The sequence below is a fragment of the Brassica napus genome, chromosome C6 (assembly GCF_020379485.1).
Source record: "Brassica napus cultivar Da-Ae chromosome C6, Da-Ae, whole genome shotgun sequence".
Lineage (NCBI taxonomy): Eukaryota > Viridiplantae > Streptophyta > Magnoliopsida > Brassicales > Brassicaceae > Brassica > Brassica napus.
In genome coordinates this window covers 16,673,279-16,686,471 of record NC_063449.1, presented here as the reverse complement: position 1 = coordinate 16,686,471, position 13,193 = coordinate 16,673,279, and the positions used below count along the sequence as shown (strand labels likewise).

The 13,193-nt window shown below is 39.0% G+C and overlaps 2 protein-coding genes across 3 annotated transcripts; one reads left to right on the top strand and one right to left on the bottom strand.

The window, feature by feature from the left end:
• Positions 1 to 178: 178 nt before the first annotated feature.
• On the bottom strand, positions 179 to 4,573 carry LOC125588826 (TSK-associating protein 1-like). Of its 2 annotated transcripts, XM_048760665.1 has the most exons (23): positions 4,342 to 4,572; positions 4,207 to 4,264; positions 4,088 to 4,129; positions 3,870 to 3,994; positions 3,702 to 3,771; positions 3,482 to 3,541; positions 3,351 to 3,398; positions 3,205 to 3,261; positions 3,072 to 3,119; positions 2,896 to 2,964; positions 2,775 to 2,822; positions 2,591 to 2,659; positions 2,471 to 2,518; positions 2,315 to 2,383; positions 2,190 to 2,237; positions 2,047 to 2,106; positions 1,918 to 1,965; positions 1,785 to 1,835; positions 1,646 to 1,693; positions 1,501 to 1,560; positions 1,381 to 1,428; positions 1,126 to 1,310; positions 179 to 1,050 (listed from the first exon to the last, which is right to left on the bottom strand). In XM_048760665.1, the coding sequence occupies exons 1-23, from the start codon at positions 4,429 to 4,431 to the stop codon at positions 367 to 369; spliced, it is 2,133 nt and encodes a 710-aa protein (XP_048616622.1). In that variant the 5' UTR covers positions 4,432 to 4,572; the 3' UTR covers positions 179 to 366. The 2 variants fall into 2 exon arrangements, with proteins under 2 accessions (XP_048616622.1, XP_048616623.1); XM_048760666.1 differs by lacking the exon at positions 1,785 to 1,835 and having other exon boundaries at positions 4,342 to 4,573.
• A 923-nt stretch (positions 4,574 to 5,496) lies between these two features.
• LOC106404156 (zinc finger BED domain-containing protein DAYSLEEPER-like) lies at positions 5,497 to 7,415 on the top strand. The gene is made up of 5 exons (XM_048759685.1): positions 5,497 to 5,946; positions 5,989 to 6,187; positions 6,234 to 6,352; positions 6,431 to 6,958; positions 7,341 to 7,415. Exons 1-5 carry the CDS (start codon positions 5,497 to 5,499, stop codon positions 7,413 to 7,415), a joined length of 1,371 nt encoding a protein of 456 aa, XP_048615642.1.
• The last annotated feature ends 5,778 nt before the right edge of the window (positions 7,416 to 13,193 follow it).

Sequence of the window (13,193 nt, the reverse complement as noted above, 5' to 3'; positions counted from 1 at the left end):
AGACATAATATATCATGATCTAATTTACATATCAGGATCTAATTTATTTTTGAATTTTTTAAAGTTATTTTATTAGAAATATTTAAACATTATTTGTTTTTCTCTCTATCTCCGATCCTCCTGTTAGGAAAAGGAGTATGCATTAGACATCTATATCATGATCTAATTGACATATGAATTATTGAAATCTTAAATTTTATTTGAAATCTGAAGAACATTGTTTATTTTATTGTCTATCTCCAATCTCTCTCTCCTGATATAACCACCACACAAAGTCTGAAACAAAACATGAGCACAAAATACAAAACAAGAACAAACAAGACCTCCAAATTGGCTCTAAACACAACCAAGAATCTCAGCTCCTCCCTAAAGAGAACTAAGAAACTTAACCCATATGATCTGTGCACTCTCCATTGCCTCTCTCGCAAACTCCTCAGCCGCTTGCTCCTCTTTCGCCTTCCTCACAGCTCCATGATACTCCTCGTAAGCCTCTGAAGCATCAACAAGAAGATGAGAGAGACCTTTCACAACCTCCTTAAACTTCACGTCAACAGCTTCTCTCTCTGTTTCAAGCTTCTTCAACAGTTTCTTGATCGCAAAGATTTTAATGTACAACGCGTCTCCTCTCTGAGCAAGCCTTTTAGCCTCCTCGAAGTTAGCGTCCACGAAGGTTTGCTTCTCAGTGGCAGTCTCTTTGAGCATTGTAGCTCGTGCCTTTGCGATGTTGACACGCTCGGAAGCTTCAAGTCCTTCTGTGATGACGTTTCTGTACTTAGCTAACCTAGAAATGTAACTGATGGGAGCTGAGCTAAGCTCTTCGAAAGTTGCAGCCATAACGAGAATCTTATCAAAATCTTGACGTGTCACGAGCTGACGAGCGGTTAAGCCACGAAGCTCTTTCAGTTTAGCCCTAAGGCTCTCTACAGTCTCTGATGTGGCTGCTGATTCACTTGTGGATGAAGTGAGAACATTATGAGATTCCTTTTCTTTCCTGTGACTCTCAACTAGTTGGGTTAAAGACTTAGTGAGACTAGAAGAAGTCTCTGTTCCCTGCATAAGTTAGGGTTTTGAAATTAGGTTGTGATTTTGTTTCTTGCTGCTCAAGAAAAGGTCAGAAAACAAAACCTGGAGTTCAGATTCTTCTGAGAGGATCTCTTCTATGCTATACTGTGTTGATATAGAGATTGAAGCAACTTCGTCTTGCTTTAAACCAGCTTTGTCTTGATTGAAACAGCCACAGACACCTGACTGTCCTAGTCCAAGAAACTCTGGTGTAATGGAACCGCTCTGTTTCATTCCACTCTGAGCTTCTGCAGAACAAGAAGGTGGAATCATACATTTTGAAATTATATTAAATGCTTAGTGTAATCTTCAAGTTACCTTCAAATTCGCGTTCGATCTCTTCCAACATTAACTTTCTCTTAGCAGCTGTAACAAGAATTTATAGATTAGGGTTTGAATGTTTGCATGAGAAGGTTGTAAAAGAGAAGAGAGTTGTACATTGTTCTTCATTGTTTATGGAATCATCAGATTTTATCTGTTGAAGACCTTGAATAGCATCTGCAAGTACAATATTTAACATGTTCAAGATTTTTTCTGAAGCATATGAGCTACAATAAGACAGATAAATAATATGTTATGATACCTTCAAACTCACGTTCCATATCTTCAAGTATACTCTTTCTCTTTGCAGCTGTAATAAAGAGACAGAGAAACATAAGTTTCTTATTATATTAGGAGATAAATAGTTGAAACACACACACAGAAAAAAGTAAGTATTTTACATTGATCATCATCAGTGAACTCATTTAGTTGTTTAAGATCACGTGTAGCAGCTGCAAGTAGACATAGATAGACACATTCTTAAAAATTACATTCACCAAGTTTGGTTCTATTGCATTTTGATAATAATATTACCTTCAAATTCACGTTCAATTTCTTCAAGCATACTTTGTCTCTTTGCAGCTGTAACAAATACATCAAAACTTGTCTGAGATTAACCCTAGAGGGAAAGAAAAGCAGATCAGAAGGGAAGGGTATGTCTACTTTGTTCTGTGTCTTCACTGGAGCTTTCAACTTGAAGTTGCTTAAGGCTATCTGTAGCAGCTGTAAAGAGACAAGACTCTCAGATTACACTCAGAGATGTGATATGAACTAGTTAAGACCAGCAAAAGTAATGTGGAAGATACCTTGGAAATCGCGTTCGATCTCTTCTAATATACTCTGTCTCTTTGCATCTGCTTAACAGCAAGATCAAGATCAAGAAAACCATATACAGCAAAATGGTACAAATAAAGAAGAGGGGATTATATACCTTGTTCTTCTTCAGTTTTGTCCCCGGTTGAATCATTAGCCTTGAGTTGTTCAAGCCCTTTTGTAGCAGCTATGAGAAACACAACACAGAAACATATACTTAAGTAACATAGAAATTTCTTAGTGATAGATAAAACCTGATTAAGACGGTTAGTACCTTCGAATTCGCGTTCTATCTCTTCAAGCATACTTAGTCTCTTTGCAGCTGTAACAAGAAGTAGAAGCAGCTTCAGAGACAATGTATCAGAGTAAACATAAAGAGATCATGAGACTTTACATTGTTCTTCATCATCCTTGCTTCCGGTAGAATCAGAAACTTTTATTTCTTCAATGCCTTCAATAGCGGCTGAAAGTAGAAAAATTTAAATAGAAAATGCATAAGTAAACACTTTTTCATCATTTTACTCACATTTTGTTCATAATGAAACTTAAGAGCAGAAAGTAATGGTGTCTCAATAAACCTTCAAACTCGCGTTCAATCTCTTCAAGCATACTTTTTCTCTTTGCAGCTGTAACAAAGACACAGAACCATTTACAAAATGCTAAAGCAAAGACAAATTTGAGAGGGAAGAGGTTTATTACATTGTTCTTCATTATCTTTGTCCCCAGTGAAGTCATTAACCTTTAGTTGTTCAAGATCCTTTGTAGCGGCTACAAGTAGGAAGTTAAACAGAAGACAAAGCAATCTTTTAGATTAAACATTCCAAAATAGAGGAATTATTCTTAGACAGGTTTCAAAGGGTATGTTAAGAATATACCTTCAAATTCGCGTTCGATCTCATCCAGCAAACTTTGTCTCTTTGCAGCTGTAAAAAGGACACAGATGCTGCTGCATCAATGAAGGATACAACTGAATCAAAAATACAAAGTAAGAGAGGAAGAGTTCTTTACATTGTTCTTCATCATTTCCTTCATCAGTCTTTAGTTGTTTCAAACTAGTTGAAGCAGCTGAAAGTAAGAGAAGCAAAAGAAGACAATTTAATTAGTGAGGTTTGTATAAACTAACTATAACCATACGGATTGAATCTGTGAGATACCTTCAAAATCTCGTTCAATTTCTTCCAACATCTTCTGTCTCTCAGCAGCTGAAACAAGAGGCAGATAACAACCACCTCAGCAAAAGACAGAACTTATGAAGAAAAGTGTAAGAGAGAAAAGCTGTTCGTACATAATTCTTCACTGTCCTTGGCACCATCAGATCCAGCTTGGTTCAGACCATTGAGATGGGCTGCAATTAATCAAGAAACAATCACTTTACTAAACTCCAACTTCTAATTAGTTATGGACTTAACAAAGATTTGACTTTCTATCTTTAGAAGGCATTTTCTTCCTATAACACCATAAACACAATCACTATGAGAAATAGAGAGATTAAGATCTTAACATACCTTCAAATTCAAGTTCTATTTGATTCGAGAGACTCGACCGTTGAACACTTTCATCACTAACAGCTCCAACCTAAACACAAAAGAAGACAAACGGCCCCTTAGTTCTATAATAAACTAACTTTGCAGAAATCTCTTAGGCAGATTCATCATCTAAATCTGAATCCTAACCTGGTTTGAGTTATCAGCTGAATCACTGAAAGTAGTGCCCTCAGATTCATCAGACAGAGACAGAGAAATAGTGTTCTGATCAGTCGCTGTAGTGTTCTTCTGGTTCTCAGTCACTATATCTGAAGCTGTAGACACAAAAAAAAACACAGAAGCTGAAGAAAACAGAACTGAGAAAAGAACAATAAAGAGGCAGAGAGAGAGAGAGAGGGAGATTTTACACTGATCTTTATCTTCCTTGCCTTGAAGAGCATTGACACTATCTGCAATTCAAAAACAAATCAGTCCAAGAAAACAAAAATAGAGGGAGAACCTTAATGATTCTAGGTATTATCTTTACCTTGGTATTCACGTTCAATTAGATCCAAATGACTCAGCCTACTAGCACCACCATCATCCTAAGAACACACCAAATGAATCATTTTTCTTTAGGGTTGAAAGAAGCAGAAAAAAAGGTACATGGTTTGTGTGTTACCTGACAAGAAACGTCATGGAAGCTGGAAAGAACAAGACACAGAGACAAACCCAGAGCAAGAAAATTCATTCTCATGGCGGATACTTTCATTAAAGGTCGCAATCTTTTAGCTTGAAGAAAGCACAGTGGAAACGTTTTTTTAATACAAAACAGTTGTAACTAACTCAAACGTGTGTCATATTTTTTTTTTCTCATGGCTCTCTCTTCTAGAGAACTCATATGGTGTGTGTGGTGTGTAGTAAAACTAAACAGATGCATAAAATAATCCGAACGCACTAGAGCAAAACGTATCTATACACTTACCCTACTATACTAGGATTGAACTTAGAACTTCATTTTTAATATTTACATTTAATTTAATTTGATGTGATGTGATAGTTATAATTACTTTATAAATTTTTCACCTTGTTCGGGTTTTATGTGATGGTTATAACTTTATAGTATTACCTAGCCCTGCGATTCTGAACCGAACCAAACCGAAGATTGTGGATTTCGGGTTAACAACAAACCGATCGACAGATTTTTAAAACATCTTCGGTTATTGCATCGGTTCGGTTCTTTAATTCCAATCGGTTATCCAAATTTTAACATAAGTATATATATCCTTATAACCTAATTATCGGCTAACCTAAACATAATCAGTTAATAATCTCTTTTCTCTTTCTCTCAAACCCGAGCTTCTCTCTTCTTTGTTTCGTCGATTCTGAAATCCGAGTAATCTCGTCTTCTTCGTTTGATTCTGACCATGAGGTAAGCTTATACTTCTGTCTTTGTAGTTCTATGTCAGTTTTCAGGGTTGTTTGTCCATTGCAGTTTAGCATTCGAGTTGGATTTGGGATTTAGAGTTTCTCTAGAAATTGATTTTCGGGTTTAAACATTTTGTGTTTGGGTGTTAACTTGATTATTAGTGTTTTTTGTTGATATTCATATTCTCTCTATTTTCTAATTGGTATTCTTTCATCTTATTATATAGATGTCAGGTTGTAAAGACAATGATAAACTACTTGGAGATGGCATTGAACCACATGCAAATGTAGCTACCGGAAAAAAAGATCAGCTTCAGAGAGGTCAAATTCTGACCTTCCTCTGGTTCCAAAGAAAAGGCAAGCTCAAAGAGCGGCGGTGTGGCAACACTTCAATCAACATGAAGATAACATGGGCCTCTGCAAAAGTCGCTACTGTGGGCAAGAGATCGGATGCGACACCAAAAAGAGTGGGACTAGCACTATGAAGAATCATATTGCTCGGTTTAAGTTCTTCAAAGCTTTTGAGGAAAGTGGTAGTCAGCATGGTTTAGGAATTGATAGTAGTGGTGTAGTTACTGCGGTTATGTATGATGATGGGTTGTTTAGGAGATCTGTGAATGAGATGATTGTGTTGAATGAGCTGCCATTTTCTTTTGTGGAATCCGAGGGGTTTAGGAAGTTCTGTCATAATGTCTTGCCCATGTATTCAGTTCACTGCAGAAGGACAATAATAGAGGATATATTGGGCATGTTTATGAAGGATAATTCGAGTTTGAAACCGTTGTTTTCTTCTGAGAAGAAGAGAGTCTCCTTAACCACTGACATTTGGACAGCTCCTACAACATCCTACAACTACATGGTAGTCACAGTGCATTGGATTGATAGAAATTGGGATATGTAGAAGAGGATTATCAATTTTAAACTTGTGACACATCACAAAGGAGACACCATTGCTGAGCATCTGAGTCAGTGTCTGGCGGATTGGGAAATTGAAAAGGTGTTCACAGTGACAATGGATAATGTTAAAGGGAATGACAAGGAACTGCGTTTGTTCACTAAAGCTTGTAGACAGCTAAGACCTAATGCTCTAATCAAGGATGGCATTATTACATATGCGTTGTTGTGCACATGTACTGAACTTGATAGTCAGGGATGGTCTAGCTGAGGTGAAAGAAAGTGTAGTAGCTATTAGGAATGATGTCAAGTATGTCAGATCATCTGGTACATGGCTTCAATCATTTCAGTTGAGGGTTCTAACTAGAAAGGTTAGTAGATGAAGCTTGTCTCTAGATTGTATTACACGCTGGAACTCTACATATCGTATGTTGTCGGCTGCATTGAAGTTCAGAGTTGCATTTGAGAAGTTATTGTCTGAAAATATGCTATACAATGATTACTTCAAGGAATCAGAAGAGAATGGACATAAAAGGGTTGGGCCTCCAACTGCTCACAGAAGGGATGAAGTCCATAGGTTCGTTAAGTTTCTTAAACTCTTTTTCGGAAGCACTTTGGCATTTTCAGAATCTAAGACAGTTACCTCGACTAGTTGCTACAATGAGGTTGTGATCATTGAGAGGAACTTGATAGCTTTGAGAAACAGCAGAGATGACCTTCTACGGCTTCAAGCAACAGATATGAGGACCAAGTTTGAAAAGTATTGGGATGGATTAATCAACATGAACCCGCTTGTCATTATTGCAAGCATCTTTGATCCTAGAAACAAGATGCAATTTGCATCTATTTGTTGTGATAAGATTTATGGTAAGGACAGTGTGGAAAGTGCTCATCTCAGAACCTCCATTAGGGCACTGATGAAGCAGTTGTATGAAGAGTATGTTGTGAAGATAGGTCCACTTGTTAGGAAATACGCGGTCAAATTTTGCGGTAAACCAGAATTTATGGGAGCGGGAAAAAACACACACACAAAATTGTTAACGGAGTTCGGCCAATGTTGCATACGACTCCGGACCTGCTACAGATCTTTTATTATCAACCCGGAAAATTTTACAAGCTCTCAACTCACACCCCGATCCCAAATACACCAAAAAATAACTCGTAATTTCTTAAAGAAGATTTTTTGTGAGAAAAAAATATTTTTTTTTCTCCTTCTTCTTCGATCTCTCTTTGTTCTCTCTTTGTGTTTTCTTGTTTTGGGATGCATGAAATGGTTCACCATATCTCTCCTTTCATAAGCATGAAGAAGGTGTTTGGTGAGCTCACAATCTTTGACAAAACCAACGTCAACAATTTCAGCCGCCTAACATCACCGTCCATGCCGTCACCGTCCAACACAAAAACGTGTTCTTTGACTTACAATCTCCCACTTGAAGACTGATTTCAATCTGTCTTCACATCTTGATCAATGTAGCAGGTGTTCCCAGCTTGTTACTCCAACAAACCAACTGAGGTTTCACACAACCTCAGCTTATCATACGACACGATGCCGGATTCTTGCTTCCTGGGATCTTCTCAAGCATCAACATTTCATCTTCCAACGCCGATCTGATGAAATGATACCGACGATGTATGTGCTTCGTCCGAGCATGGTAAACCGGATTCTTTGCCAAATCGATGGCACTTTTACTATCACAGTACAACACACTTTTCCCTTGGTCATGGCTTAGCTCTTCTAGAAAAGACTGTAGCCATATCATCTCTTTTGTTGCCTCCGTTACCGCAACATACTCAGCTTCACAGCTTGATAGATATACAATTTTCTGCAATTTTGAAACCCAACAAATTGCAGTACCGCCAAAGGTGTAGACATACCCGGTTGTGCTCTTCGTGCTGTCAATGTCACCTCCATTGTCAGCATCAACATATCCCTGCAATCCCGTCTTAGACTTCGTGAAACATAGCGATAAGCTTGGATTTCCTTTTAGATATCTGAAAATCCACTTAACGGTTTCCCAATGTTCCTTTCCTGGATTGCTCATAAATCTGTTGACGACTCCCACTGCATGTGCAATGTCTGGCCTTGTACATATCATCGCGTACATCAAGCTGCCAATAGCAGAAGCATATGGAACTTTATCCATATATTCCATCTTGTCTTCTGTCTTTGGAGACTGTTCTCTGGATAACCAAAAGTGACTTGCCAGGGGAGTACTGATCGGCTTCGCGTCATCCATGTTAAACCTCTTGAGGACTTTCTTCACATACTCCTCTTGTGATAACTTAAGACCTTCCTTGCTTCTACTGATTCGCATCCCTAGAATTTGTCTTGCTTCTCCAAGGTCTTTCATCGCAAGCTCTTCTGAGAGTTTCGTCTTCAAGCTATTGATCTCGTGTAAGTCTGCTCCTACTATCAGCATGTCATCGACATATAGGAGCAATATCAAGTAGGTTACTTCAAGCCTCTTGAAGTAACAACAGTGGTCAGCTTCACACCTCAAGAAACCAACGCCTTTAATAAAGCTGTCGAACCGTTTATACCACTGTCTTGGAGCTTGTTTTAAGCCATACAAACTCCTTTTCAGCTTGCAAACAAGTCTTTCATTCCCTTTGATCTCAAAGCCTTCGGGTTACTTCATATAAATTTCCTCATCCAAATCACCGTGAAGAAATGCCGTCTTTACATCCATTTGTTGAAGATGCAGATCTTCTTGTGCTACCAGCCCAAGAACTGTTATGATGGTCACCATCTTGACTACATGAGAGAAGATTTCAGCGTAGTCAACACCTTCTTTTTGTTGGAATCCCTTCACAACAAGCCTCGCTTTATAGCGCTTACTCCCATCAGGTTCTTCTTTTATTCGGTAAACCCACTTGTTATGCAATGCCTTTTTCTCCTTAGGAAAATCTGCTAACTCCAACGTGTGATTGGATAACAACGAGTCCATCTCGTCGTTCATTGCAAGCTCCCACTTGATCGACTCATCAACTTGCATAGCTTCCTCATAACATTCAGGCTCGCCTCTGTCTGTGAGCAGAATGTAGTTGAGTGATGGAGAAAATCTTACAGGCTTTCTGATGATTCTGCTTGACTGTCGTAACTCTGTGACTGGTGTATATGGGACCACTTCAGAATCATCACTTTCTTCAGCTTCATCACTCTCGTCTTGAGAGATTTCTCCTTCTGCTATTGCGGTATCCTATGGAAACTCCGGTGTCAGGATATCTTCTAAGTCAACAACTCCAGGCTCTTTCCTCTCTGAGCCTTCTCTTAGCTTATCCTTGTACAACTCTTCTTCGTTGAACACAACATTCTTGCTGCGGATGATCTTTCGATTTTCATCATCCCAAAACTGGTAACCAAACTCTGCGTTACCATAGCCGATGAAGTAACACTTCTTAGACTTCGAGTCAAGTTTACTTCTTGCAGCATCATCAATATGAACATAAGCTAAGCATCCGAACACCTTTAGATAATAAAGATTTACTTTCTTTCCGCTCCAAACTTCTTCAGGGATCTTAAATCCCAACGGTACAGACGGTCCTCTGTTTATTAAGAAGGCTGCGATATTGATTGCATCTGCCCAATACGTCTTTGGCAATCCACAATGCAATGTCATGCTCCTTGCACGCTCATTCAAGGTTCGTTCATCCTTTCCGCTATTCCATTATGTTGAGGCGTTCCAGGAATAGTCTTCTCCATCTTGATCCCATTATCAGCGCAATATCTCTTGAACTCATCGCTGATGTACTCTCCACCATTATCAGACCTTAGACACTTCAACTTGAGATTCGTCTCAATCTCAACTGTGGCTTTCCATATTTGGAAAACCAAAAACACTTCATGCTTGTTCTTCATGAAGTAAACCCACACTTTTCTTGTGGAGTCGTCGATAAAGGTCACATAGTAGTATGAACCTCTCAGCGATGCGACAGGAGCGGGTCCCCACACGTTAAAGTGCACCAGCTCTAATTTCTCAGATTTTGGTTCTCTTCCTCCTTTAGAGAAACTAACTCGTTTCTGTTTCCCAAGGATGCAGCTTTCACACATCTGATGATCCACCGTCTTCAGATCCGGAAGAGCGCCATTTTCCACCATGAGTTTCATCCCTTTCTCACTCATGTGTCCCAACCTACAATGCCACAACTTGGTCTGTTTGGCATTCTCGACAACAGCAACAATGTCTTGATAACTCGTCGTCATATAAAGAGTGCCTCTTTTATGACCTCTAGCCACCACCATGGAACCTTTCTTGACTCTCCAGGCTCCACCACCAAAATTAACATCGTGCTCCGTATCATCAAGTTGACCTACTGAGATCAACTTTGGCACATGTCTAACCTTTGTAATCTTCCACACACGCCCGTCTGACATCTTCAGGTTGATATCTCCAATACCAACTATGTCCAAAGGTAATCCATCAGCAAGATATATCTTTCCGTAATTTCCCGCAACATAATTTTCCATGATGTTATGGTGCGGTGTGGTGTGGAACGACGCTCCTGAGTCAAGCACCCATGAATCAACTGGGCTATCGACATAGGAGATTGACGCTTTGGTGGTGTTTGCAATTGGATCACGAGCTTTAGTTTTCCTCGGGGAATCAACAGACACTACCAATGCATCAGTGATTTCACGTGTCACTGCATTGGCTCCGCCACTAGTGTTGTCTTCCTTCTTCGGTGGTGCTCGGCAATTCTTCTAAATGTGACATGTCTTTCCACAATTTCAGCACTCTGCAGGTTGTCTGAATTTGGACTGACCCCGTCCATTCCTTGACTTCGATCTGCCATTACTTCAGTTATTTCTATATGGGTTTCTCCCTCTGTTTTCCACGTTGAAAGCAGAGCTCGTTGATGCCTCCCCAGAGTCTATCCTTTGAACTTCCTCATCAAGGATACTATCTCTAATATCATTGAATTTGAGCTTTTGAGTACCCACAAAATTACTAACCGTTGCCCTCATCGGCTCCCAACTATTTGGCAGAGATGCCAACATAATCAGTGCTCACACTTCATCGTCAAACTCGATTTTAACTGATGACAGTTGGTTGACAATCGTGTTGAACTCGTTCACATGTGCAGCAACCAGACCACCTTCTTCCATCTTCAAATGAAAGAGTTTCTTCATGAGAAACACCTTATTGTTTTCCGAAGGTTTCTCATACATATTCGAGAGAACTTTCATGAGTCATTCTGTGGTCTTCTCCTTCGCAACGTTGTGAGCAACGTTTTTTGACAGTGTTAACCTTATAATACCCAGAACTTGTCTGTCAAGGAGCTCCCACTCATCCTGATCCATCTTCTCAGGCTTCTTGCTCAGCGGTTGATGAAGCTTCTTTCTGGAACCACCGTGTATTAGAACACCTTCGTCGACAAACCGATGTTACCGAAAAAATTCACTATTCACGAATTACTGTTCACGTGAATGGTAATTCCACAAAAAATTTGACCGATCACCGTAACTCAAGCTCTGATACCAGTTGTTAGGAAATACGCGGTCAAATTTTGCGGTAAACCAGAATTTATGGGAGCGGGAAAAAACACACACACAAAATTGTTAACGGAGTTCGGCCAATGTTGCCTACGTCTCCGGACCTGCTACAGATCTTTTATTATCAACCCGGGAAATTTTACAAGCTCTCAACTCACACCCCGATCCAAAATACACTAAAAAATTACTCGTAATTTCTTAAAGAAGATTTTTTGTGAGAAAAAAATATTTTTTTCTCCTTCTTCTTCGATCTCTCTTTGTTCTCTCTTTGTGTTTTCTTGTTTTGGGATGCATGAAATGGTTCACGATAGCTCTCCTTTTATAAGCATGAAGAAGGTGTTTGGTGAGCTCACAATCTTTGACAAAACCAACGTCAACAATTTCAGCCGCCTAACATCACCGTCCATGCCGTCACCGTCCACCACAAAAACGTGTTCTTTGACTTACACCACTATCTCAAGGTGATAATGGTGGAATCATGAGTGAGAATAAGGAAACATTTGGATGCTTGTTTGAGATGTCTGACGCGATGAGGAGTATGAAGGGAGTGATTCTTTGTATTCTGAGATGGTTTCAGAGGCTGCGAATGAAGAGGCTAGTAGTGAGCTTGACATATATACTTGATGGAAAGGCCTGTTCCAAGAAGCTCTAACAATATGAGATTTGACTACAATGTTCTATCATGGTGGAAGCGTAGTTTTGTGAAGTTTCCAATATTATCAGAACTAGCCAGGGATGTGTTTGCTATTCAAGTCTCTTATGTTGCTTCAGAGTCGGCTTTCAGTACAAGTGGTCGGACTTTGGATCCTTTTCGTAGTTGCCTGACACCGTATATGATTGAAGCACTCGTGTGTACACAACAGTGGCATTGGAATACCACCAGTGCCGAAAAGCTTGCAAGCTTGACATAGATGTTTGAAGAACTTGATTTCCATGAGTCTTTAGGTAACCGTTTGGGCATTTCACTCTTCCTTTCATATTTCTCATGTTTTTAATTCTGCATTTGACTGTCTTTCCCTATATGTGGAGACTTTAACAATACCAGGTTCAGGAGGAGATTAGAACATTTAGAGGTAAATTATCTCAGTTTGCTGTTTTGGTGTCTTTTGTGTGTTTTGTGTCTGTTTTTAGACAATTTTTGTGCTTTGTATAAATTTCAGGTTCAAATTCAAGAGACTGATGATGTGTTTTGTTTTTGGTCCCTCATTTTATTTTTTGGACATTCTCGATCTTTTTATGGATTATTTCTCAATGAATCTATGTCTCTTTAAATGTCTATTCATTGGAAAGAGTTGTAGATTCAGGATGATCGATCTTTTGTTGATGATGATTGAGGAATGATGAATGTTGTTTGTTTATTTTGCTACTTCTACTGTCATTGTATTAGTTTTTTCAGATGTTTCAGGTCATAACCAAAAATCAGAAAGATCCAAAAGTAACCGAATAACCGATAATATCCAAAAATAACCGAAAAAATTCGGATATTGGTTAAAAAAACAAAATCGGGTATTTCCGGTTTAAAACTTGAAAACTGATTATAACTGGTTAGTTTCGAGAAAATATCCAAATTCCGAACTATCCGACTAACCGAAGTATCAGACCTGAACCGAACCAACTATCTGAACTCTCAGGACTAATATTACCTACTGTGTCCTCGAATTCAAGAACAACTAATACCGGTAGAGGATCGTTTCAACGTGGAAAATGTGATGTGATAC

Bases quoted from the DNA above. Each gene is read 5' to 3' on its own strand.
- LOC125588826 (XM_048760665.1), bottom strand. From the start codon at position 4,431: ATGAAAGTATCCGCCATGAGAATGAATTTTCTTGCTCTGGGTTTGTCT. The intron at 2,965-3,071 runs GTATATTCTTAA...TCCTACTTGTAG, and splicing joins GATCGAACGCGAATTTGAAG to CCGCTACAAAGGATCTTGAA. The intron at 1,311-1,380 runs GTAACTTGAAGA...CTTGTTCTGCAG, and splicing joins GATCGAACGCGAATTTGAAG to AAGCTCAGAGTGGAATGAAA.
- LOC106404156 (XM_048759685.1), top strand. From the start codon at position 5,497: ATGGGCCTCTGCAAAAGTCGCTACTGTGGGCAAGAGATCGGATGCGAC. The intron at 6,188-6,233 runs GCATTATTACAT...TGAACTTGATAG, and splicing joins TAATGCTCTAATCAAGGATG to TCAGGGATGGTCTAGCTGAG. The intron at 6,959-7,340 runs GTCAAATTTTGC...CAACAATTTCAG, and splicing joins CACTTGTTAGGAAATACGCG to CCGCCTAACATCACCGTCCA.